Source organism: Theropithecus gelada, chromosome 7b (assembly GCF_003255815.1).
Source record: "Theropithecus gelada isolate Dixy chromosome 7b, Tgel_1.0, whole genome shotgun sequence".
In the NCBI taxonomy this organism is placed as follows: domain Eukaryota; kingdom Metazoa; phylum Chordata; class Mammalia; order Primates; family Cercopithecidae; genus Theropithecus; species Theropithecus gelada.
The window spans coordinates 2,814,864-2,839,013 of NC_037675.1; the positions used below are offsets into that span (position 1 = coordinate 2,814,864).

At 42.3% G+C, this 24,150-nt stretch overlaps 1 protein-coding gene across 2 annotated transcripts in view; it reads right to left on the bottom strand.

Moving 5' to 3' along the window:
• Window positions 1-2,231: 2,231 nt before the first annotated feature.
• The window catches only part of PDE8A (phosphodiesterase 8A), a 154,671-nt gene continuing 132,752 nt past the window's right edge, over window positions 2,232-24,150 (bottom strand). For both annotated transcript variants that reach the window (XM_025392075.1, XM_025392076.1), the window contains 6 exons: window positions 23,401-23,599; window positions 20,276-20,493; window positions 18,390-18,522; window positions 15,234-15,401; window positions 4,690-4,819; window positions 2,232-3,583 (listed from right to left, as the gene is read on the bottom strand). In XM_025392075.1, coding sequence (XP_025247860.1) covers window positions 3,477-3,583; window positions 4,690-4,819; window positions 15,234-15,401; window positions 18,390-18,522; window positions 20,276-20,493; window positions 23,401-23,599 — 955 coding nt within the window. In that variant the 3' untranslated portion in view covers window positions 2,232-3,476. The remainder of the gene's footprint in view (window positions 3,584-4,689; window positions 4,820-15,233; window positions 15,402-18,389; window positions 18,523-20,275; window positions 20,494-23,400; window positions 23,600-24,150) is intronic.

The window sequence follows — 24,150 nt, forward strand, 5'->3', positions numbered from 1 at the left end:
TGGCATGATCTCAGCTCACTGCAACCTCCACCTTCCTGGTTCAAGCGATTCTCCTGCCTCAGTCTCCTGAGTAGCTGGGACTACAGGCACATGCTACCACGCCCAATTTTTGTATTTTTAGTAGAGACGGGGTTTCACCATATGCTTTTTTTTTTTAACATGTAGATCTTTACAGTAGATTGTGTGTATGAGTTTATACTTATTTCTGCCACTGTCTTTTCTAACTCATGCATTTTCTTTTTCCATTTTTCTTTTACTGGTTGCATTAGTTGCATTTTATTTCTTCTTTGCTTTCCTGTGATTTCTTTTTTTTTTTTTTTTCTGGAGACAGAGTTTCACTCTTGTTGCCCAGGCTGGAGAGCAATGGTGCGATCTTGGCTCACCACAACCCCCTCCTCCCAGGTTCAAGCAATTCTCCTGCGTCAGCCTCCTGAGTAGCTGGGACTACAGGCACCCGCCATAACACCTGGTTAATTTTTCTATTTTTAGTAGAGACAGGATTTCACCATATTGGGCAGGCTGGTCTTGAACTCCTGACCTCATGATCCGCCTGCCTCGGCCTCCCAAAGTGCTGAGATTACAGGTGTGAGCCACCATGCCCGGCCTGTCTTTTCTCAGCTTTTAAGTATTTCTCTTTGTGCTCAATGGTCTACAGCTTCACTTGTGTGGATCTGTTTTATTTATACTGTTTAGGATTCAATATGCCGTTAAATCTGTGGACTTGTGTCTATCAAATCCTGGAGGACTCTGTCCTCCTCCAGATGGTGCCTCTCCCCATTCTCCCTTCTGGATCTCCTAACTGGACATATTTTGAAGTGTTTCTTTCTATTCTCATGTTTTATCTTTCAAATTTTCCATTTTTCTCTCTCTGTGCTGTATTCTAATTGAGTCCCTTCATTGTCTTCCAATTTACTAATTCCCTCTAGTTACGTCTGGTCTTCGGTGACACCTAGACTTTGAAGTTTTTTTGTCTGTTTCAATGACTATATTCATCATCTCTAGTCGATTAATATGGTTTTTTGTCAAATCCATTATTTTTAAACTGTGTTGGTTTAGTTTTTCTTTTTCTTTTTTTTTGAGACGGAGTCTTGCTCTGTCGCCCAGGCTGGAGTGCAGTGGCGCGATCTCGGCTCACTGCAAGCTCCGCCTTCTGGGTTCCCACCATTCTCCTGCCTCAGCCTCCAGAGTAGCTGGGACTACAGGCGCCAGCCACCACGCCCGGCTGATTTTTTGCATTTTTAGTAGAGACGGGGTCTCACCATGTTAGCCAGGATAGTCTTAATCTCCTGACCTCGTGATCCACCCGCCTCGGCCTCCCAAAGTGCTGGGATTACAGGTGTAAGCCACCACGCCAGGTCTGGTTTAGTTTCTTTTTTGCTTATCTGTTTAAGCATGTTAAGCCTACTCATCTTAACGTCTCTTTCAGATTATTTGATAATTGTTACCAGTCTTGGTGATGCAAATTCCATATATTGCATACACTGCTATGTCTGCCTCAAGATGGTTGAGTTCTTCGTGTGCTTCATTTCCTTTTTCCTTTGCACCTGGGGAGGGGACAGAACTGTCTTCCCCACTTCGTCCACAATTACCATCCCAGGTCAAATGTCTTAACATAGGACAAAGCCTTTGTTTCCTTAAACAGAGACCCCAAAGGGCTTGCCCTGTCAGCCCTCCAGTGTCCTGACATCTCTGAATGGGTACCTGGTACCCAGCACCCATCTCTGAGAGCCCTCTGTCAGTTCTCCAGTGTGCCTCTCATCTCTCAATACCCATTCAGAGGTACCAGGCAGTGAACTAAGGTTAATTCTGAGAACTTCTCAACATACTCATATGGCCCTGTGTGACCTTGAAAAAGTCATTTAACTACCAATCTTTTCTGTAAAGTAGGGAATATTATTTATTATTTAGAGATAGGGTCCTGCTTTGTTGCCAAGGATGGAATATAGTGGCATGATCATAGCTCACTGCAGCACTGAACTCCTTGGCTCAGGCAGTCCTCCCACCTCAGCTCCTAAGCAGCAGAGATCACAGGTGCATGTCACTATGCCTGGCTAATTTTTAAATTTTTTGTAGAGATGAGGTCTTGCTATGTTGCCCAGGCTGGTCTTGAACTCTTAGGCTTACAATGTACTGAGATTACAGTCATAAGCCACTGTGCCTGACCTTTATTTAAAAAAATAAATATTATAAGTATTATGATACAAAGAATTCTCCAAAAAGATAAAACATGATTTCTTAAAAAGAAATGGTTTAATTTCATTTTTATCTGGGAAAAAACCACAAATACGAGTTTAAAATGAAATGACAAACACATTGACATGTCAAGTGTCATTTTTTATGGTATTATGCTTATTCAAAGTGTGAAGGTACAGAACCTCTTTATAAATTTCTGGCATCAAAGATTCCCACTGCAGATAAAAACAGGTTGGTTATAAAATGTCAATTCATTAAATATACCATTTTTGTTCTTTGTTTTTATAAGGAATATTTTGTAGAAACAGTATAAAATAGGGTAGACGTTTGGAATTCAATTATAAAATTTTAGAAAAAAGTGTTAAGTCCTAATTTTTCTTTGCAAACCAAGAAGAGTCTAATTTTACCTTGGGGAGTTACCTGTGAAGTTCATTAGGCAGCTAGAGCTATTTCAGAGCCCTGGGTTCTATAGAGTAGAAGCAGCCTTCTTTAGTGCTTAGAAAAAGACCCCAGCTTTTTCCAATTAGCCTCAATCAGAAAAGTTTAACATACACGAATATTTCTATAGTGCAGTAAAAATGTCATTTTATATTAATTTGCATTATGAAAATAAGTCTGTATACCAAGTAATGCATAATGAATATGAATCATGTAAATTTGGTCATGGTATTTGAAGTTGGCTTTGGCTTTGAACTATTTTTGAATTCACAGAAAATACTGAGCTTTTAATAAAATAAATAAAGCATTTTAATTGATATTAATAATCAAGTTCAAATTTTCTTTTAATTTTTCATTTGCTACTCAATTTTAAAAGAGAAGTCACTCTCAGTAGTGTTCCAGAGTGAGTGATTGCACCTTCTATGATGTGAAAAAGTTGCTAAAGATCCTATTGCCATTAGCCGTTCTTAAGTGCTGAACATAACTGAGAGAAATTGTTTGCAATAGACATGCTCTGTCACTGGCAGGAAATCCATTAATACCCTTTGCAGGGGCACGCCAGACCTTGTGTTTTATCAGAAAGCTGATGCAAACCATGGTCTTCATGTGCCTTTCTGAAGAGCTCCTGCAGCAGGCCCAGGCTATAGTGGCCAAGTCTCACTTGACAGTAATGGCATCGGATGGTGGCTGCAGAAGGTTACTGATGTCCCCGTGGGCTTTCACAGGCTATGCAGACCAGGGGGCTGTTCTGCCTAATACTGAAAGGACCAAGAAACTCTGGCTGCCCTCAGGAATTCCAAATGACCAAAGGAACAAAGCTTCAGGGCTCTGGGTGGTGTCTCCCGCTATTCAGGAGGTGGTCGGAGGCTCCGCAGCTTCATTTCGTCCAATCCTTTCCAGTATTTAAAGTTGTTGTCAAGATGCTGCATTAAATCAGGCAGGTCTACAAAGGCTGGAGAGAAAGATGGGAATGTGATATCCTTTCACAGCCTCTGTTTACATTTTAGGCTTTCTACTAAGAGCATTTTAAAGAGTGACAGATGGGAGCAGGCATCTGCGTGAGGCTAAACAGACCCAGGCAAACACACCCAGCAGCTTCAATGAGCCGAGCCATGGCTGACTGAAGTTGGCTGACCCTATTCTCAATGCCAGCACCCCCTCTATGACCACCTGCTGAGCTGGTAACTGTGGTAAATAAAACAGAAGGTGGCTAATCTGCTTAATTACCATTAAACCAGCACCTTTGGGCCTGGGTGTCAGAAAGCAACATGTAGTGTGCCCCCCACCTGACGGCCTGGCCCTTGTGTGCTCGCTCTCCCTTCACGCATGCTTCACATCATACACCAGCATCTCCTTCCACCTGCACCACATGAAGAACGTGCAGCCTGGGGATGCACACGTCTGGTCTCAGTCCCAGAGGCAGTGAACTGCAGAGCATGCAGTTCCCCCAAAGCCGCAGCTGTCTCCACTGCTTCAGTCCTTCTCCCCAGCCGCCTACCCCTGTTCTACGGCCTTCTTGAGACACGGGTTTATTTCCTGGACATTTATCAGCCCTGTAGCCCCTCCTCCAAGGTGCAGCCCTCAGGACAAAGATGACCATGGAATATCAGTTCTCTGATATTTTTTTGATAGACTCCTGTGCCCCCCTGAAGTTAGAGGAGGGTGACATGCATCAGTCAGAGACAGACCAGTCCTTCTGGTCTTGTGTAGAGTGAGGCCGGGAGAAGCAGGGGATAGTGGAGGGCAAAGGGCTGCTGTAGAAACACCATGGGTTTTGGAGCCAGCACAATTGGTTTTGAACCCTAGCTGCTCTACTATAAGCTATGGGGCCCCAAATTCAATCCCGTCATCTATAAAACAGGCATAAAGATGCCTAAGCCTGTGGAGAGTGTTAAGAAAGAACACCCAGCCCTCAGGGGCCCTCGGTGATGGTTCACTTCTCTCTAGTTCCTGAAAGCCCAGGCCCCAAATCATATTCTAAATGAGTCAAATGCACTCCTTCATAGTGGTTCCCTATTATTTAGAGAAAAATATGCTATTTTAAGGAAGATTTCTTACCATCCCAAGCATCAAACATGTCTGTGATGAAGTAATCAATGAAAGAGATTTGGGATTTGGGGATGCTGCAGGTATTTCTGTCAAAAACTGGCATTACCACAGGTAAGTCCTGCTGCTTCTCTTCATCAGTCTGCAAAGCAGAAAACGTCATGATCAGGAGATCCCAGCACCTGGTTTCACTCCACCTAGGGGCAGCCTCTCCCCCATGGAGAGCTTCTCCTGGCAGCCTAAGGTGGCTTGTCACAGTGTGAAGCCAATCGCCACCTCACCCAGCCAAACCACGTCTCATAACAGATACCAAGTTGTTCTCAGAATGATGACTACTCCATGTCAGTGGGGTCTGAGGACACCCCAACTCAAGCCAAACTTTAAACATCTGGAAGCCTCCTTGCAGAAGCTCCTCAGGTAAGATCCCAAACATTTTCTGTAGTCAGCCACTGCTCTGTTGTTCCTACTGACCTAAAGAAACTGAGGCAAAATTAACATACAGAGTTTATTTGGGCCAAGGTTGAGGCCAGCTGCTCAGGAAACACTGGAAGTGTTCTGCAGAATAAAGCAGATGCTCCAGTTTTTAAAGAAAAATGAATGAATCAGCAATTATAAAAGTTTTAAGGAATTTTTACTGTACTGGTTTATTAAAAGAACACTGATTAGTAATTGGCTATACACTGTTGAATGACAGGGTATGAATTATGGCATTGTTAGGTTAATTTATGGCTACTAGCTTAGAGTCCACAGAGCACGCAATTACTTAGGTCAGTGTGGGGAGTGAGGCGTAACTGCTGTCACATTTCAGTGCCTCTCTGGGCCTGACAACTAAAGGGGACTCACGTTCCTCAGAGAAAAAGATCATTTCTTTTCTCCTGTCACAGTGCAACTGTCCTTCCACCCAGCTTGAAGTGTCCCCATACAGGGGCCATTTCACAGGGAAAGGCCTATAGGCTGCTTCTCTTCTATGGCTGTATTATTTATTTGAAAAGGTTCTGAACACCCTTGAGATCCTGGATGTTAAAAAAAAAAAAAAAAAAAAAAAGCTCTGAGTATTTATATACTTTAGTCAAACTCTTCCACATCTTCAGGATTCCAGAGAGACTCGCAAAAAACTAAAAACATAATTAAGAACCTGAGGAAAAAGGCAAGTGTCCTGTTCTTTCTTTGATAAGGTCTCATTTTGGCCCAACAGTGCTGGAGAAAAGGGTGAGGTAAGGCCCATGGGGTGGTAAAGAGGCACTGGAATGAGGCCAGAAGTCCTCAGTGCATTCTCTAGAGGCCCCTGTGGATGTTCAGCGAGAATCACAAGATCCCTGCTGTGCCAGGGCACCTGTGCTGGGAGTCAAGTGAAATCGTGGGGCAGGATGAGAACAGGGCAAGCACAGATGGAGTGAGGTAGGAGTGTGCTGGGGGGAGCAGCTCTTCTAGATGGGACCCTAGTACATGTGTGGGGCTGGGTGGAGGGGATGGTGGCTGTGGTGCTGAACACTAGCCTTTCTCTCCAGTGCCGGGGCTGGAGTGGGTAGAGCCAGCCCTCTGGGGGTCACTCTGGCAGGGCCTGAGGTGTTGGGCCAGGTGTGGTAAGGAAGATGGGAGAAGGGTAGCTGAGTGCACAGAAGAAAGGCTAACCACTGAAGTCTCGTCCCACTGTTGGCCACTTACAAGACGTGTCTTCTTGTAAGACAGCCGTACTTCTGCCTCCCAAATGGTCAGCAGAGTTCACCCCATCACAGCCAGGCTTCTGGGGGCTGGCGGAACCCACTCACAGCTCCTCCCCTTAGCCCTTGCTCCACAGGGCCTCACCATGGCTGCAGCGCCTCAACAAGAACATTGCCATGCTTGCACTCACAGGCCCCCCAGGAATGCCAGGTCAGAAAGTTCTCTTGTCCCAGCATCTCTCTACCCCTACCACAGCTCTACAGCACCAGCTCCGGCACTTGCATGGGGATCCCCAAAGTCACGGACTCCACTGCCTTTCTTCTGTGCACTCAGCCACCCTTCTCCCATCTTCCTTACTCACCTGGCCCAGCACCTCAGGCTCTCCCAGAGTGACCCCCAGAGGCCTGGCTCTACCAAGTAGTTGTGCACCTTGCCCTGTGCACAACAACTCACTCCAGCTTTCCATATGGGCTCTCTACTTGAGGGAAGCAGGCAAACCTCTGGAGGTTTTCCTAGGATGGCACCGTACCTAGCACAGTGCCCAGAGGTGCATTTACGCTAGGTAAGTGTTGATGGTGCTGGAGTCACGTGCCAAGAAAGAGGCCCATGCTTCCTGTTTTCAGGTGGACAGTGCCAGACTGCAGGACTGGGCAAAAGCCAGAAGTAAGAGCTCCTGCTGTTCTGGTGGTTTAGAATATGGGATTCACGTGCTTTGGTAAGAGAAGGAGTGGGGAACGCTGGCTCAGCATCCGCTGGCTGTGGTGAAGGCCCTGCTGTTGGCCACAGGCTGGCAACCTCAGTGCTGTCTCAGAAAAGCAGTCAGCCCTACATAAGTCTCTGCCATGGTATATAAAGGAAGGGGTGGGGGGCGCAGGGAGGGCCTTGGGTTCACAGCCCATGGGCCTGTTCAGCTAAAACAGCAGTGCCCTGGGTGGGGCGCTCTCCTGATGTACCCTTCCTTGGTCATGCTAGACCCTAAACCAGCTCTCTCTGGGCAGCCATGGCAAAGGCTTCATTAGCTCAGCCAGTCAAGTCATCCAGAGGCGTCTGCTCTCAGGGCCTGCCCTCCCTATTCACATGGAAGCAGCTGGCTGGCTGAAGGTCAGTGAAGACCCTCATGCTTAGATTTCTTCTCTTTGGCCCAATGTGACAAGTGCATGGAGCGTCCAGGGCCCCCGTTCCCTCCCGGAGACCACTGTTTACTAAGGAGACCAGCAAACTGTGGCCCATGCCCTCATCTAAGTCACCAGTGATAGCTCCACACCTATAGATGCTTCCTTTCTGTGACCCCACCTGAAGGGCAGGGTCTACAAGTTTCACATTTCACCACTGTGCCCCAAGCAAAAATAAGACTGTACACCTGGCACAGAGCCAGGCAAGTGGTACTCAAGCTCCACTCCCCATGAAGTCAAGCAGCCCCAGTCAGAGAGAAACCACAGATGCCTCTTCACCTTGCTTCAGGCCCTGGCACTCTTGGTATCCATGCCATTCAAGAGAGAGGGTGGCTATAAGGAGTGAACTTGCAAACCTAATCCCACTGAACACAAGAAGCAACTGTGTCTTAATGACTTTAAAACCAAAGCCTGACCACTGGAGTAACATCAGTAATATGGTGGACTAGGAAGCTCCAAGTCCTCATTCCTCCATGAAAACATCTCCATGAAACAAGAGATTGGCTAAAATAACCTTACAAGGGACTCTGGAAAACAGTCAAATTCTACAGCAAACAAGTAAATGCCCATTCAAGAAAAGTCACATTCAAAACAGTAGGAAACTTAAGGGTATTTTCACTCAACCTTGCACCACTTCCCCAGCGTGGTACAATCTTGGTCCGGAGGAGGCAGCAGCCCAGTTTCCAACTGTGTCCCTTGAACTGGAGGGAGCAGAGCAGACCTTATCTGCAACATTCTGACAAGTCTGTGGGCTGCCTGAAGGATTAGTCTGTTTCACTTAGCTCCCAGGTAGAAAAGCAATTACTACTACTCAGGAAAGCTGCAGGGGGATGACAGATATGGATGCCTAAAAACAAGAGATTATGAGCAACAGATGAACAATAGATCATCTAAGGCCCTGAGGATAACCTCAGACAAAATACTTCGGGAAATTAAGACATTCGAAAGCAGCTATGTATATAGGGGAATTAAGAAGGGTATGTATATGCAGACCCAGGCAAGACAGACTCATAAAGCGTTTGAGAAAACTTAAAATTTTCATGATGGGTTAATTGTTAGGCTCAGAGACAGTTTCCAAAGACTAAGTAGGAGAGGTGGCTGTTTTTTAAAATGCCTAATTTTCAACAAAAATCACAAGGCATACAAAGAAACTAGAAAATATGGTACACTCGAAGAAAAGAAACTGTCCCTAAAGATGTACAGGCACTGGACAAAGACTTGAAAACAACTGTCTTAAATATGCCCAAAGACCTAACAAAACAAAACAAAACAAAAAAAACACACATACAGACCAGGAACTATAGGAAATGACAGGTGAACAACACAGTGAGAATATCAGCAAAGAAAGAAATTATGAAAAGTAACCTAACAGGCCAGGCACGGTGGCTCACACCTGTAATCCTGGCATTTTGGGAAGCTGAGGTGGGATCACCTGAGGTCAAGAGTTTGAGACCAGCCTGGCCAGCATGGTGAAACCTCGTCTCAGCTGGGCATGGTGGTGGGCACCTGTAATCCCAGCTACTTGGAAGGCTGAGGCAGGAGAATCACTTAAACCCAAGGGGCGGAGGTTGCAGTGAGCCAAGATGGCACCACTGCATTCCAGCTTGGGCGACAGAGCAAAAACTCCATCTCAAATTCGAAGGTTGAAAAATACAAAAAAACAAACTTCACCAGAGGGGTTCAGCATCAGATTTGGGCAGAGAGAAGAAAGAAAAAAGAACGAAGAAAAGTGAATAGAACCTAATGAACTTATGGGAAACCATCAAATGGACCAATACACATCTTATGAGTCCAGCAAAAAGAGGAGGAGGAGAAAAGGACAGAGATTATTTGAACCTAGAAGTTCAAGACCAGCTTGGGCAATATAGTGAGACCCCATATTTGAAAAAATCTTGGCCAAAAAATGCCATATTTTGGGAAAGATATGAATCTACAAATCCAAGAAGCTAAATAAACTCCAAGTAGGATAAACCCACAGAGATCAATCTGAGGCACACTATAACCAAACAGTCAAAAGACAGAGGATCTCGAAACCAGTAAAAGAAAAGAGACTCATCACATATAGGAAATAATAAGATGATCTGCTCATTTCTCAGCAGAAACCTTGAAGGCCAGAAGGCAGTGAAATTATATATATAAGTGCTAAAAGACAAAAAAACTGTCAACTGAAAATTCTGATTCTGGCAAACTGTCCTTCAAAAAAAAGGGAGGAATTAAGACATTCCTAGATAAACATAAGCTGAGGGAATTCATTACCATTAGATCTGACCTACAAAAAATGCTAAAGGAAATCCTTTAGGTTGAAATAAAAGGAAGCTAGACTGTAAACTTGATATAAAGATCTCTGATAACGGTAAATACATGGGAAAATATAAAAAGCAGCATTTTTACAGTTTTGGTTTGTAACTTTGCTTTTAAAAATGCATACAAAATAATTTTAAATGTGAATGGGCATATAATGTATAAAGATATTATTTGTGACATTTACAAAACAGAGTGGGGTGGTAGAGCTATATAGGAGTTCGTGTATGCAATTAATGTTAAGTTGATATCAATTTAAAACTAATTGTTGTAACTTTAGGTTGTCCTAGGCAATCTCTATGGTATCTACAATGAAACTATCTATAGAAAAAGGGAATCAAAATGTGCCATTACAAAATATCAAATAAGCACAACAGGAGGCAGTAATGGAGGAAGAGGGACAAAAAAGCTGTAAGACATACAGAAAACTAACAAAGGAGCAAAAGTCTTTCCCTATCAGTAATTATTTTAAATGTAAATAGATTCAACTCAAAAGCCACAGACTGGCAGAATGGATAAGAACACACGATCCAATTACATTCTATCTACAAGAGAATCACTTTAGCTCTCAACACATACATAAGTTGAAAATGAAAGGATGGAAAAAGATATCCCATGAAAATAATACCCAAAAGAGAGCTGGGGTGAGTATCCTAAGAGACAAACTTTATGTCAAAAACTGTTACAGGCCAGGTGCGGTGGCTCAGGCCTGTAACCCCAGCACATTCAGAGGCTGAGGCAAGCGGATCACCTGAGGTCAGGAGTTCGAGACCAGCCTGACCAACATGAAACCCCGCCTCTACTAAAAATACAAAAATTAGCCAGGCATGGTGGTACGTGCCTGTAATCTCAGCTACTCAGGAGGCTGGGGCAGGAGAATTGCTTGAACTTGGAAGGCAGAGGTTGCAGTCAGCCAAGATTGTGCCACTGCCCTCCAGCCTGGAACGACATTAATAAAAGGGTCAATTCATCAGGAAGATATAACGATTATAAGCATAAGCACCAAATACCAGAGTTCCAAAACATATGAAGCAAACATTTATAGAACTGAAGGAAGAAACAGATACTTCTAAAATAATGCTTGGAGACTTCAATACTACACTTTTATAATGAACAGAACAATGAGACAATAGAGTTTGAACAATACTCTAGGCCAAGTGGACCTAACAGAATGTATAGAACATCCACCCAACAACAGTAGAATATACATTTTTTTCTCAAGTGCAAATGGAACATTCTCCAGGATATAACATATGATAGGCCACAAACAGTATATATTTTAAAAGGTAAAGTCATACAAAATGCCTTTTCTAGTAACAGTGAAATGAAAGCAAAACTCAATAATGGAAGGAAAACCGGGAAACTCACAAGTATACGGAAATTAAGTAGCATATGCTTTGATATGGTTTGGATGTCTGTCCCCTTCAAATCACATGTTGAAAAATAATCCCCAGTGCTGGAGGTGGGGTCTGGTGGGATGTGTTTGGGTCATGAGGGCAGATCCTTCATGAATGGCTTAGTGCCCTCCCCATGGTAATGAGAGATCTTGCTCTGAGTTTACAGGTAATCTGGTTAAGAGTGTGGCAATTCCCCCTGCTCTCTTGCCATGTGATATATCTGCTTCCCCTTTTGCTATGATCACAAGCTTCCTAAGGCCGTCACCAGAAGCTAAGTAGATGTTAGTTCCATGCTTGTACAGCCTGCAGAACCATGAGCCAAAATAAACTTCTCTTTATAAATTACCAAGCCTGAGGTATTCCTTTATAGCAATGCAAATGGACTAATATACTCTTAAACAACCAAGGGATCAAACAAGAAATCATAAGGGAAATTAGAAAATACTTTGAGACAAATGAAAATGAAGCACACTATGCCAAAAGTTATTAGATGCAGCAAAAACAGTGATAAGGGGGAAATTAACAGCTGTAAATGTCTACAAGATTTTAAATCAACAACCTAACTTAACATGTTATGGAACTATAGAAAGAATAAACTAAACCTAAAGCTAGCAAAAGGAAGAAAATAATAAAGAACAGAAGTACACAGAAAACAGAAAAACCAATACAGAAAAATCAACAAAACCAAAAGATAATTTTTTGAAAAGATCAACAATATTGACAAATCTTTGGCTAGATGGACTAAGAAAAAAAGACAAGACCCAGATTACTAAAATCAGAATGAAAGTGGGAACATGACTCCAGGTTTCACAGAAATAAAAAGGATTGTAAGAGAGTACCATGAACAATTGTATGCCAACATAATGACTAAATTCCTGGAAATATGCAACCTACCAGGACTGAATCATAAACAGAATCTGAATAGACCAATGACTAGCAAGGAGATTGAATCAATAATCAAAAACCTCCCAAAAAAGGATGGTTTCACTGGTTAAGTTCTACCAAACATTTTGAGAGGAATTAATATCAAGCCTTCTCAAACTCTTCCAGAAAAATTGAAAAGGAAGGAAGTACTTCCTAACTCATTCCATGAGGCCAGCTTATCCTAATAACAAAGCCAGACAAAGACACTACAAGAAAATTGCAGACCAATATCCCCTGTAAATACTGATGCAAAAATCCTTAATAAAATACTAGCAATCCAAACTCAGCAGCATATTAAAGGATTATACACAATGACTATGTGGAATTTACTCCTGAAATGCAAGATTGGTTCTGCACATGAAGATCAATCAGTGTGATATATCACATGAAGAGAACGAAGGGAAGAAAACACAGATCTAAAACAGTAAATTTTACCATAAAAAAAGAAGAAAAAAGGAACTGCTGAACTTCTTCCCAAAGTGGCTGTAGCATTCTATGCATCTATCACAGATGCATGCATTCCAGTTGCATCTTCATTTGGTGGTGTCAGCCTTTCCCATTTTTAGCCAATTGGGTGTGTAGTGGTATTTCACTGTGGTTTTAATTTGAATTTCCCAAATGACTAATGATGTTCAGCACTTTTTCATATGCTTATTGGTCTTTCATAATAGCTTTTTGGGGCAGTGTCTGGACAAATACTTGCCCATAATAAACTGGGTGGTTTATCTTTTATTACTGAGTTACAGTTCTTTATACGGATACAGTCCTTTCAAATACAGTTCTTTATATATCTACAGATACAGTCCTTTCAAATATAATTTGTAAATATTTTCCTCCAGTATGGCTTGCCTGCACATTTTCTTAGGTGTGTTTGAATGAGCAAACTTTGTAAATTTTGAAGAAGTCTAATTTATCAAATTTTCTTTTTATCGTTGTTGTTCTTTTTATTAAGACACAGTCTTGCTCTGTCATCCAGGTTGGAGTGCAGTGTACAATCATGACTCACTGCAGCCTCAACCTCCTAGGCTCAAGCAATCCTCCTGCAGCTGGGACCACAGGCATGTGCCACCACCACACACCACCACCACAGGCAACTAATTAAAAAACTTTTTTTTTCTAGAGATGAGGTCTCATTATCTTGCCGAGGCTGAGTCTCAAACTCCTGGACTCAAGTAATCCTCCCACCTTGGCCTCCCAAAGTGCTGAGATTACACGTATAAGCCACTGCACCTGGCTGGTTGTTGCTTTCTGCATCTAAGAAATCTTTGTCCACTTTCGTCACTGTGGATATTCTGGTATGTTTCTCTCTCAAAGCTTTATGGTTTTAGCTATTGTATGTAGGTCTATGAATTTCTCTATGGTATGAGATAGGAGTTGTGGGTCTTTTTTTTTTTTTTTTTTTTGCATAGGAATATCCAATTATCCTAACACCACTTGCTGAAAAAATTTCACATTAGCCACTGATCATATAAATGTGATCTGTTTCTTGGATTTCTATTCTGTCCCATGGTTGTACTTGTTGTCATCATGCCAGCACCACACTGTCTTGATTATTTTAAGTTTTGAAGCCAAACAGGGCATATCTTCCAACTTTTTATTTTTTAAGTTTGCTTTGCTTATTCAAGGTCCTTCTCATTTTCATATTTAATTTAGAAACAGTCTGTTGATTTCTACAGAAAAAAAAGTCTGCTGAGATTTTGATTGGGATTGCATTGAATTGAAAAAACCAATTTGGGTAGAAGTGAATGTTAGCACTGAGTCTTCCAGTATGTGAACATGATATGTCTCACTGTTTATTCAAGTGTTCATTAAATTTTTCAGCAATGTTTTATGGTTTTCACTGTAGAGTTCTGGTCATCTTTTATTAAATTTTTTCCTAAGTAATTTTAATTTTTTAATTTTCTACTGTAAATGGGACTGGGCTTTTGGTTTCATTTTCCAATTGCTGGTTGCCAGTACATAAAATACAACTCACTTTTGTATATTGAGCTATGTCCAATGACATTGGTAACTCAAATCCACTTATTAGTGCTAATAATTGTTTGTATATTCCTTAGAATTTTCTACATAAAATCATGTCACCTACAAACAGAAGCAAATGTATGTCTTACTTTTTTTTCTTTAAACCTCTTTCTCCTCTGTCTATTGCAATGATGAGGACCACCAATACAATGCTGAACAAAAGAGGTAAGAATGGGCACCCTTACCTTGTTTCCAATCTTAAGAATGTATTCAATATCTCATGCCATTAAATATAATGTTAGCTGTATGTTTTGAGACGGGGTCTCACTTTGTTACCCAGGTTGGAGTGCAGTGACATGATCATGGCTCACTGCAGCCTCAACCTCCTGGGCGTCAAGCAATCCTCCTGCCTCAGCCTCCCAGGTAGCTTGGGACTACAGGCGTGCATCACTATGCCTGGCTAACTTTTAATTTTTTTGTAGAGACAAGGTCTCACCATGTTGCCCAGGCTGCTCTTAAGACTCCTGGGCTCAAGTGATCTTCCCACCTTGTCCTCCCAAAGCTAACAGCACTTTAAAGATGTTCCAGTGTCTTCTGGCCTTCATAGTTTTTGATGGGAAGTCAGAGGACGTAAGAATCACTGTTTTCTTATAAGTAATGTATCGCTTTTCCTCTGGATGATTTCAAGATTTATCTTCACCTTGTTAGCTGCTTGACTATGACACATCTGACATGGTTAAGGTTCACTGGGCTTCTTGAATCTGTATGCATATGCATATGCCCTCCACCAGATCTGGAATAATCTTCGCCAGTATATTTCCTAATATTTTTTTTCTGCCCCAAGAGAGATTTTTTTCTACTCAGAAAGAATATGAAGACCAGATGACTCCTTTAAAGTACTTTCAGGAAAAAAATCATCAACCCAGGATGCTATATCTAACAAAAATATCCTGCAAGAATAAAGGGAAAATAAAAATATTCTTAGAGAAGAAAAAAAATTTGTTACCAATAAACATGCAATACAAGGACAGAATTTTGTTTAGAACCCTGTTTCCTAGTGTTAAGTCCATTATCTTGTATGATTTTATGGGTTTTAATTCTCTCTCTCTCTAGAAACTTAAAAGAGGCAGCATCTTACCTGCGAAAAATATTCTTCTGAAATGCGTGCAGCCCACTCGATGCAGTACTGCAGGGGTCGGCAGGGATTGGACACATCAGCACATTTAATCAGCATTCGTTTGATTAGAGTCCGGTTCTCTGGAGTCCTAAGCATAGTGTTTATCATTTCTTGATTTTTATCAGTTTCCTGAAACATGAGTGGAATTCAAAGCAATCAAAATGGGACCCTTGGTGCCAAGCCCTCTCTTACTGGTTTGTACCACTGTAAGCACAAAAAGAGCACTAGTCAGGATAAGGATCTCATGAAACAGTGCCAAGGATATTCGAGCATTGAGCTTGGCCTCTCATTTTACACAGGAGAAAACCAGGCTCAGTGATATTCCAACAGGACCTAGAAGTGGAGGGTAGCACTAGGGGTTGGTATATCTGCTGTTCCCCTTTTCCTTGCCTCTTTCTTCTCTTCCTCTCACTAAATCTTTCTCACCGTTGCCTTTTTTTGTTTTCCGCTCTCTCTCTCCCCCTTGGTAAGAACTCAAAGACTGGTTTTGTCTTTTATTTTATTAAAAAAGAGAATGAGCTGAAAAAAATAAATTTCTCTGCTCTCACAACAGATGGGCTCTTGTAGCCCAACAGGCTCCCTACTTCTCAACTCAGTCCTGTGACAGCGCAGATTCCCAAGATCACACCTAACATTTTTGATGTATAAATGACTTAACAGTCATTCTCTGTTGATCTGCACTCACAAGAAGATCTAATGGTAAGCATGAAAAGTACTATTGATTACATTTTACAAATGAGGACACTGAGACTCAGGGAGGTGAAGTGACTTGTCCAAAGCAACCAGCTGAACCAGGATAAGAACTTAAGGTCTGCCTTTAGTCCCAGGCTGCATTCCACTCACAGTACCATGTGCTGTCTGCATCACAAGGATCCCCACTGGATATGGATCAATTTATGATGCAATAGAACCACTATTTGTAGGCTCTCTGAAGAGAATTCAGGTTAGAGGGTATTGGGGCAGAGAGCAATGGAAAAGACCAGAGGCAAGCAGGTCTCCTCAGTCTGATTCCATGCCCATCAAGCACCCTTCCAAAGGAGTTAGTCATATGATTTCAATATGCAACAGCAGTAGCCTAAGAAGGCCTGATAGTCCCAGCTCAGAGGGAACAGATCTGCCATCAAGACGGGCAGGTGGCATCCTGACTCTAGGCTTCCCACGCTTCCTGGAGAGTGCCAAAATGACTACTACATCAGTGACACTTCAGTAGTTCTTGTCGCTCCAGGTTTTCACTGTGACCAGCTCTGTGCTGACACTTCTTTCTTCAGATCCATTAATACCTGCAGTGTGACTATAGTTTTGTACTGCCAGCCTGGAAACTATTTTCTTTTATCTTCCTTTCTCCTGCTCTGACCCACTGGATATTGATTTTCAGTCTCTCAGAAGTAACCCCCCGTACCGACAACAGAGATGAGAACTATAATGTTAAGTGGAGCAGAGAACTCAGCTAAGTCTAGGGGCTGTGCAGACTAGACAGAGGAAACCAAGTCTGTGAGGTGTGTGGTTTCCTTCTGTGGCACGAAGTCAGCCAGGAGTGGTGGCCAGGTGACTATCAGCCCTATCCAGAATGACAGGGCAGGAGGCAACAAAAGAGGCTGGTATAGGCACCTCTGTGTTAAAAGTCTTTGGAAAGAGAGTGAAGTCAGAGGCAGGCTGACAAACAGAGAGAACAGGAAAGGGTGAGGAAACAGAGTTCTCAACATCAGGTTAAAACAAAGTAAGTGTCATGGGGTAATATGCTAGAAAGCCAGGGGGTAGACAAAGGCCATGGCCAAACAAATGAGTTGCAGAAGTAAAATGGAGTTAGAAGTCAAGGAATTGTGATCCTAGCCTGCGAGGATAAGTCATCCCTGTGTGTGGTAAATATCTCAGGATGGTGATAGGAGCTGGGGAGGAGGGTGGTACAGAAGACTGTGAGTTGCTGCCAACATGTTCAGTAAATGTGGGCCTCAGAGGAAGAAGGTTCATGAAAGAACATATTCTTTAAGTTGCTGATGACATAATCTAGTATAATAGGCACCAGTTCTTAAGTGCCTACCATGTACCATGCTCATCAGTACTATGCCTTGAGACTTATTATCCCCATTCTACAGATAAGCAAATGATGGGAGCTTGGGCCTGTGTGCTTCCTCAGCTGGAGTCTCCTGACTGGTGAGAGGGTTAATGTTATCCTTGCCCAGCAATTGTTGTGGACTCCATGCCTCAAATGTAGAAACAGGGGCAACAATAATGTCACCCTTGTGACACAAATACAGTGTCCTTCTCAATCCACACACTCCTCTAAGTGAGGACCAAGAGAGGATAGCTGCTGCTACCATGGTATGTGCCCAGTGGGAGTGGCTGGAAAGAGATATCAAGGACTCCAACTGATCACAGAATGGCAAAGAAGGGAGGGGGATATTAGTGAGAAAGGGTGCAGGAATAGCTTACCTGTCTAAAGTTAGCTTATCTAAAATCTGACCTTCCTTTCGAGTTTTCCCATCTAGTTAGATGTGCTAATTTTTTTCCTGCCAAGTTTTTGCACTTTAAATAATTTTTTAACCAATAAAAACTAAATTCAGTGAGCCCACTGTGATGGTTAATACTAAGTGTCAACTTGATTAGATTGAAGAATACAAAGTATTGGTCCTGGGTGTGTCTGTGAGAGTGTTGTCAAAAGAGATTAACATTTGAGTGGGTGGGCTGGGGAAGGCAGACCCACCCTTAATTGGGTGGGCACCATCTAATCAGCTGCCAGCAAATATAAAGCAGGCAGAAAAACATGAAAAGGAGAGACCGGCCTAGCCTCCCAGCCTACATTTCTCCCTTGCTGGATGCTCTCTGCCCTCGAACATCAGACTCCAAGTTCTTCAGTTCTGGGACTCAGACTGGCTCTCCTTGCTCCTCAGCTTGAAGACAGCCTATTGTGGGACCTTGCGATTGTGTAAGTTATTACTTAATAAACTCCCCTTTGTGTGTGTGTGTGTATATATCCTATTAGTTCTGTCCCTCTAAGAGAACCCTAATATACTCACTGAGGGAACCCTTCTGTGGCTGATATCATGGCCCATGTGTCTCCATAACCCAACAGTACTAGGGCCCCAAACACAGGTTCTCTTTGCAGTAAGTTTCCCTTACCCCATTTTCTTCTAGCGTTGCCAAGGGTTTGTTGATGCTGTTGACAAATTTGTTGACATGCTCAAAGTGCTTTGTCATTTCCGTGGCTAAGACCATGTCGATAATTCCCTGGCGCAGTGTCCGATAGTCATTCCTGTTTTCGATGACAAATTAGAGGCTGCTACAGATTACTGATCCAGACCAGCCAGGTACTCCTGAAAACAATCTGTTACTCAGATTATGTGTCCTCTGCAGCTATAAATCTAATGCCGCTGAAAGTCACAAGGCACATTTTAAAAAGATGTGGAAGTTATGGGTTAGTGCCTAGATCGTTAGCAAGGAGAACCCAAACAGAAGTTAAAACCAAAAGCTATAGGCAAAACTTTATAGTTGCAGTGTTTATCTTGTCAATGTAGAGATCTGTGGTTAGAAAAAATATACCCCACATGGAGGTACCTTGAGCCCCAACAATTTTAGTGCCCACAGAATGTGAGGACCAATCTTTTGATAGCTTGAGAAATCATAGGGAGTACTTGATGCCTCTATCGCTAACCCTTACTTTTACTTCAGTACTTTAAAAAATTCATTTCTTGAAGGGGTATGAATGAATATGAAATAAAGTCTCTATTCAACCCCTTTTCTGCAGCTGAGTAGAAAACTTTCCCTAGAAAGTTAATAGGGTCTCATGTGGTTTTCCATTGATAACTGATGTATCTATAAGCAAATATAAATAGAAACTACTTTAACTCCACCTCTGAAATCCTAGAACATGGCACAAAGGAGTTTTACAAAATCAAGAATCCTCTTCTTTAAAAATCCAAATTAATAAGTATTCTTCATGACACAATGTTTTTTCCTTCTTCAACTGATATTCACTAAGTTACCAAACACTGTGGCACTGAGGGCACAGTGACATATGACCCTTGTGACCTTACAGAGCTTAAGAATCTATTCAGACATTATGCAAATAATTAAAAAATAATTAAGAAATGTGGTATGTGCTATGAAGAAATCTGGGATTGAATAATTAGATGGTTTAACTTAGCATGAGAGATCAGGGAAGGCTTCCCCAAGGAAGTGACATGCAAACAGAGACAATGCCAAGGAGATGTACGCTGAGCACGGGAGGGCAGCGTGCAGTGCTTCAGGGAGATAGATGACTGCTTCTCTGAGTCTCTAAGAGCTCAAGATATCGGCATTATACTTCATCTTGAAACATCAAGACACAAAAGTGGCTGAATCTTAAAAACACTGTGCTAAGTAAAAGAAGCCAGTCACAAAAGATCACACATTGTGTATGATTCTATTTACATAAAATGTCCAGAACTGGCAAATCTATAGAGACAGAAAGTAGATCAGTAGTTGTCTAGGACTAGAGTTGGGGGAATGGAAAGGAACTGCTCATAAATTTGAGGTTCTATCAAAGGGGTAATATTCTAAAATTGAATATACTATGAGTTGCACAACTCTATGAATATACTAAAACCCACTGTACATGTTATTATTTTGAGACAGGGTCTCGCTCTGTTGCTCAAGCTGGAGTGCAGTGGTGTGATCATGGCTCACTGCAGCCTCAGCCTCATGAGCTCAAGCAATCCTCCCACCTCAGCCTCCCGAGTAGCTGGGACTACAGACACAACCACCGAGCCTGGTTAATTTCTTTTCCTTTTGTAGAGACAGAGTATCCCTATGTTGCCCAGGCTGGTCTCAAACTCCTGGGCTCAAGTGATTCTCCTGTCTCAGCCTCCCAAAGTGCTGGGATTATAGGCATGAGCCACTATGCCCAGCCCACTGTATACTTTGTACACTTTAAATGGGTGAACTATATAAGATGTGAATTATATTTCAACATAGCTGTTTAAAAAAGACAGAGAGGGATCAACACACTCCCCAATCATTGTTCTTACCTCTCCATGTTTTTAAATATATTGCATTTATCATCTCCAGTGGTCAGCTGGAAGGCCAAGGCCGCATGGTGGCTCTCCAGCACAGCAGTGTCATTGTACAAAATGGCCAGCTCACTTCCAGCATTACACAGGAAGGAGTTGGTTCTCCCAGGGTGATCCACATCATGAATGGTGGCTGCAATGAGTGCAGCGACCTCATCAATTGGATCTAAAGTTTCCTGAAAACAAGACAGCTTTTAAATACGGGGGTATGACACTGAAGGCAAAGAAGCCTTCGGTGTAGTTTTCTTTCTCCCCTATTACTTTCAGGTAAGAATATTTCAGATTTCTAAGAAAAGCATACTACGTGAGCAAATCTAGTTTTCCTACCTCCACCCTGAAACAGTTATATTTCTGCATAGTTTTGTTAGTCTCACACAAGTTAAGGACTTACCAAAATACAGGTGTTCTCAACAGATAGGAGTCACCTCCTCAGCCAGTCTTTCTCTAGACCCATCACAAAAAAAGTCCTTAGTCTGAGATATTGACTTAGACCAACATAAACTAGTATTAATAAAGGAGAGAAACAATTTTAAATAAAATTTAAAATAGGCACCACTTACATTAACTGGGAATTGCCTTAGTTTTCTTCCCCCTTTTAGTGCTATCTTTGTCAGGTTGATGTCAGAGTTTTGTGAGTTTGACAAAATGATCTGGAAGTTTTCCATCTTTTTCAAGGCTCTGAAAAGGTTTATGTAACATGGAAAAATTCCTTAAAGGGCTAAAGAATTCACCTATCCATCTGGGTCAGGAGCCAACTTTTGAAGAAATTAAATAATAATTTAAAAATTACTAAAATTACTTCCATGTTATTGGTCTCTTTTTTAAATACTTCTTACATCAATTTAATTAAAACATTCCATTAAAACTATTTTAAAGCTTTTGATTTAGTACGTATGTGGGCGGTACTTCTACTATTTTCTGCTTTAAATTTGTATATTTTTGTGTCTTTATATCTTAACTAGTTTGGCTAGAACTTCATCTATTTTCTTGGTTATTTCCAAGAGCCACACTGGATTATCACTTTGTTCTTCCCATGTTCTTTTTCTTCCCTTTTTGAAGTAAGTAGGGCATTTAAAACATAAACCTTTAAATATATAACTGACTTCATTCTATAGGTTTTGATAGGTAAGTTTCTCATTTTTGTTGTTTTCTAACTAATGTCATTTTGGTTTTATTTCTTTGTTGATCCCCAAATTATTAAGAATATTTTCTCATTTGTTGTAGCTGACATTTTAAATTTAACCGTTATTCTATTTTGTTGTGTTGTGGTTAGAAAATATAGCTTATGAAGTTTAGAAGTTCAACACATTATGTCCCAGTATAAGATCATTTTTGGAAATACCCTACAGACTCTTGAAGATGTTTAGCTAATAAAGCAGCCTTGCAAATTTATTTAAATTGATTTAAATTAAAATTCAGTAATTTAAGTGGGCAAATAGTATGGTATGTGAATTACATTTCAATAAATGCTCTTTTTTTTTTGTTTTGAGACAAGAGTCTTGCTCTGTCGCCCAGGCTGCAATGCAGTGGCATGATCTTGGCTCACTGCAACCTCCACCTCCTGGGTTCAAGTGATTCTCCCGCCTCAGCCTCCCAAGTAGCTGGGATTATAGGCCTGCGACACCATGCCCAGATAATTTTTCTATTTTTAGTAGAGATAGTGTTTCACCATGTTAGCCAGGCTAGTCTCGAATTCCTGATCCATTTGCACTGGTCTCCCAAAGTACTGGGATTACAGGTGTGAGCCACCATGACATTTCAATAAATGCTCTTAAAAACTGTTTTCAGTTAGCTTTCTAAATATATATTTGTACGTTGTCTATAGAGTACTTTAAAAGCAATAAAGCAAAAATTGGGTTCTTTATATACTGAGCCATATTGACACAGACGTCCCTCTGTTGTTACTTGTTTTCGTAATTTAGAAAACAGTCCCTCCTCTGGACACCTGTTTTACCTACAGTCTGATTTGATTTTTTTCTGGAAAACAAACCAACAAAAACAGAAATAAGAACTAGAGGGAGCAGGGAAAGTTCTGAGAAGGTATACCCTTCAAGGTGAGGAATGAACACTTGTTCACTTCCTCTGTGTGCCAGATGTCATCTTCTACTTTGCTCTCTGCCAAATGCCAGTCCCGTGATACAGAGAAGGAAATGCGGGCAGGAGCCACTTGCCCTGGCCCTGCATGATTGCAGTCATCTAGGCCCCAGCCAAGGGAGCAACAGGTCAAGGGCAGAAGCTTCAGAAACTAAAGTGGTTTGGCATGGCCCAAAAGTGGCCTGTGACTGAGGCAGAAGAGAGGAAATGATGAGAGGAGCTCATTGTTGAGGTGAGTGTGGAGAGCTGTAGAGGTTAAAGTTTAAATCCTGAGGGAGGTGGGAAGCTGCTCCTGGGAATGACAGTGTCAGGTGTGCTGTTTCAGAAAGATCACATTGGCAGTAGGGTAAGGGCGTTCCATAGGAGGCAGGGTAGGCAAGAATTCCAGTTTGGAACTGCCCAGATGGGAAAGGATTGCAGGGGGCCTCACTGGGACAGCAGCGAGAGATGAATCTGAGAACATTTAGGTGTGACAGGAAGCAAGGTCAGATGATCAACCAGATGTTGGGGGTTGAGGAGTGGAAAGAACCAAGGATGACTCTCGGTTTCTAACCTGGGTATCTGGTTGGATAATGGAACCCTGGATTAGGTAAATAACCCTGGGTGGGAGCAGTGCTGGGAACAGAGATGATGAACTTGGCCTTAGAGCCCTGCAGACTTTGATGTACAGATGCAGGCCCTAAAGTCGGGATATCCAACAGTTACTTGGCTCTACTAGTGTACAGGCTTGGAGTGAGACCCCCAGAAGAATAGCCCTATCCTGTGGTTTCTCCTCCGGGACCAAATCCTGCCTCTTGTACCCTCATGGAATGGCTGGGATTATGTTATGAATTAACACATCTATTTCCCAAAGCTACAGTGTGGCCTCGCCCTTCCTGTGCCAGGCTGCACACGTGAGCAGTCATGCTATGTATCTTAGTGGAGGCAGGAACACTAGACTCTCCCCACTGTTCCTGCCCATTAAACGTGGCATGTAAACAACAACTCACCTTTATCCTCTCCTTGGAGAGAAAATAGGCAGTGGCATGAAGCACATCAGCAGAATGTGTAGAATTGTGGTAGGGATTGGAAGAATGATAATTGGCTTCGATAATTTGTAACCATGATCTTAGTGTTGACTCAGAGCAGTGTAAGAATTCACAGATTCCAAAGCGAGCAAACATTTTGAGACCAAGATAAATCAACGGCCTATAGAGAGAAAAAAATCCACAATATTAGAACAAAAGCAAACAAATAGGCCAAGTGTTTGAGGCCTGAATAGGTTCCAAGCCAAATTTCAGGGAGTGCAGGGCAGCAGAGTGGAGATTGCTTGGGCTGTGCTGGCCTCTCTCTGGTGGAGCAAACAAACTTTGGTTCCACTTCTTGCCCTCAGGAGACCATGATGCACAGGTGAGAACTGGCTGTCCATAGCAGCTCTGGCCTCAGCCTCGTTGGGGCTCCTGATTTGCTGGGGGGAGTTTGCTCGTTCTGTCCTTCCAGGTTCAGCTTCCTACTTGCACTACTGAATTTGTCACAACAATCCTTTTTCCAGGTTAAGCTTGTACCACCTTGAACACCATCCTCTCCTTTGGACTTGCTGGACCAATGCCATTGGCCAGACACCCTGCCTATAAGAAAACATTTCCTGAAAATGTCCTATGAGCCAGACACTGCCGTATGCCATGGAATTTTCTCAACACCCACCTTTCTGGACGTGGGTGTTGCAGTATGAGGGGATTTCCCCGGAGGCGACCAGCTGG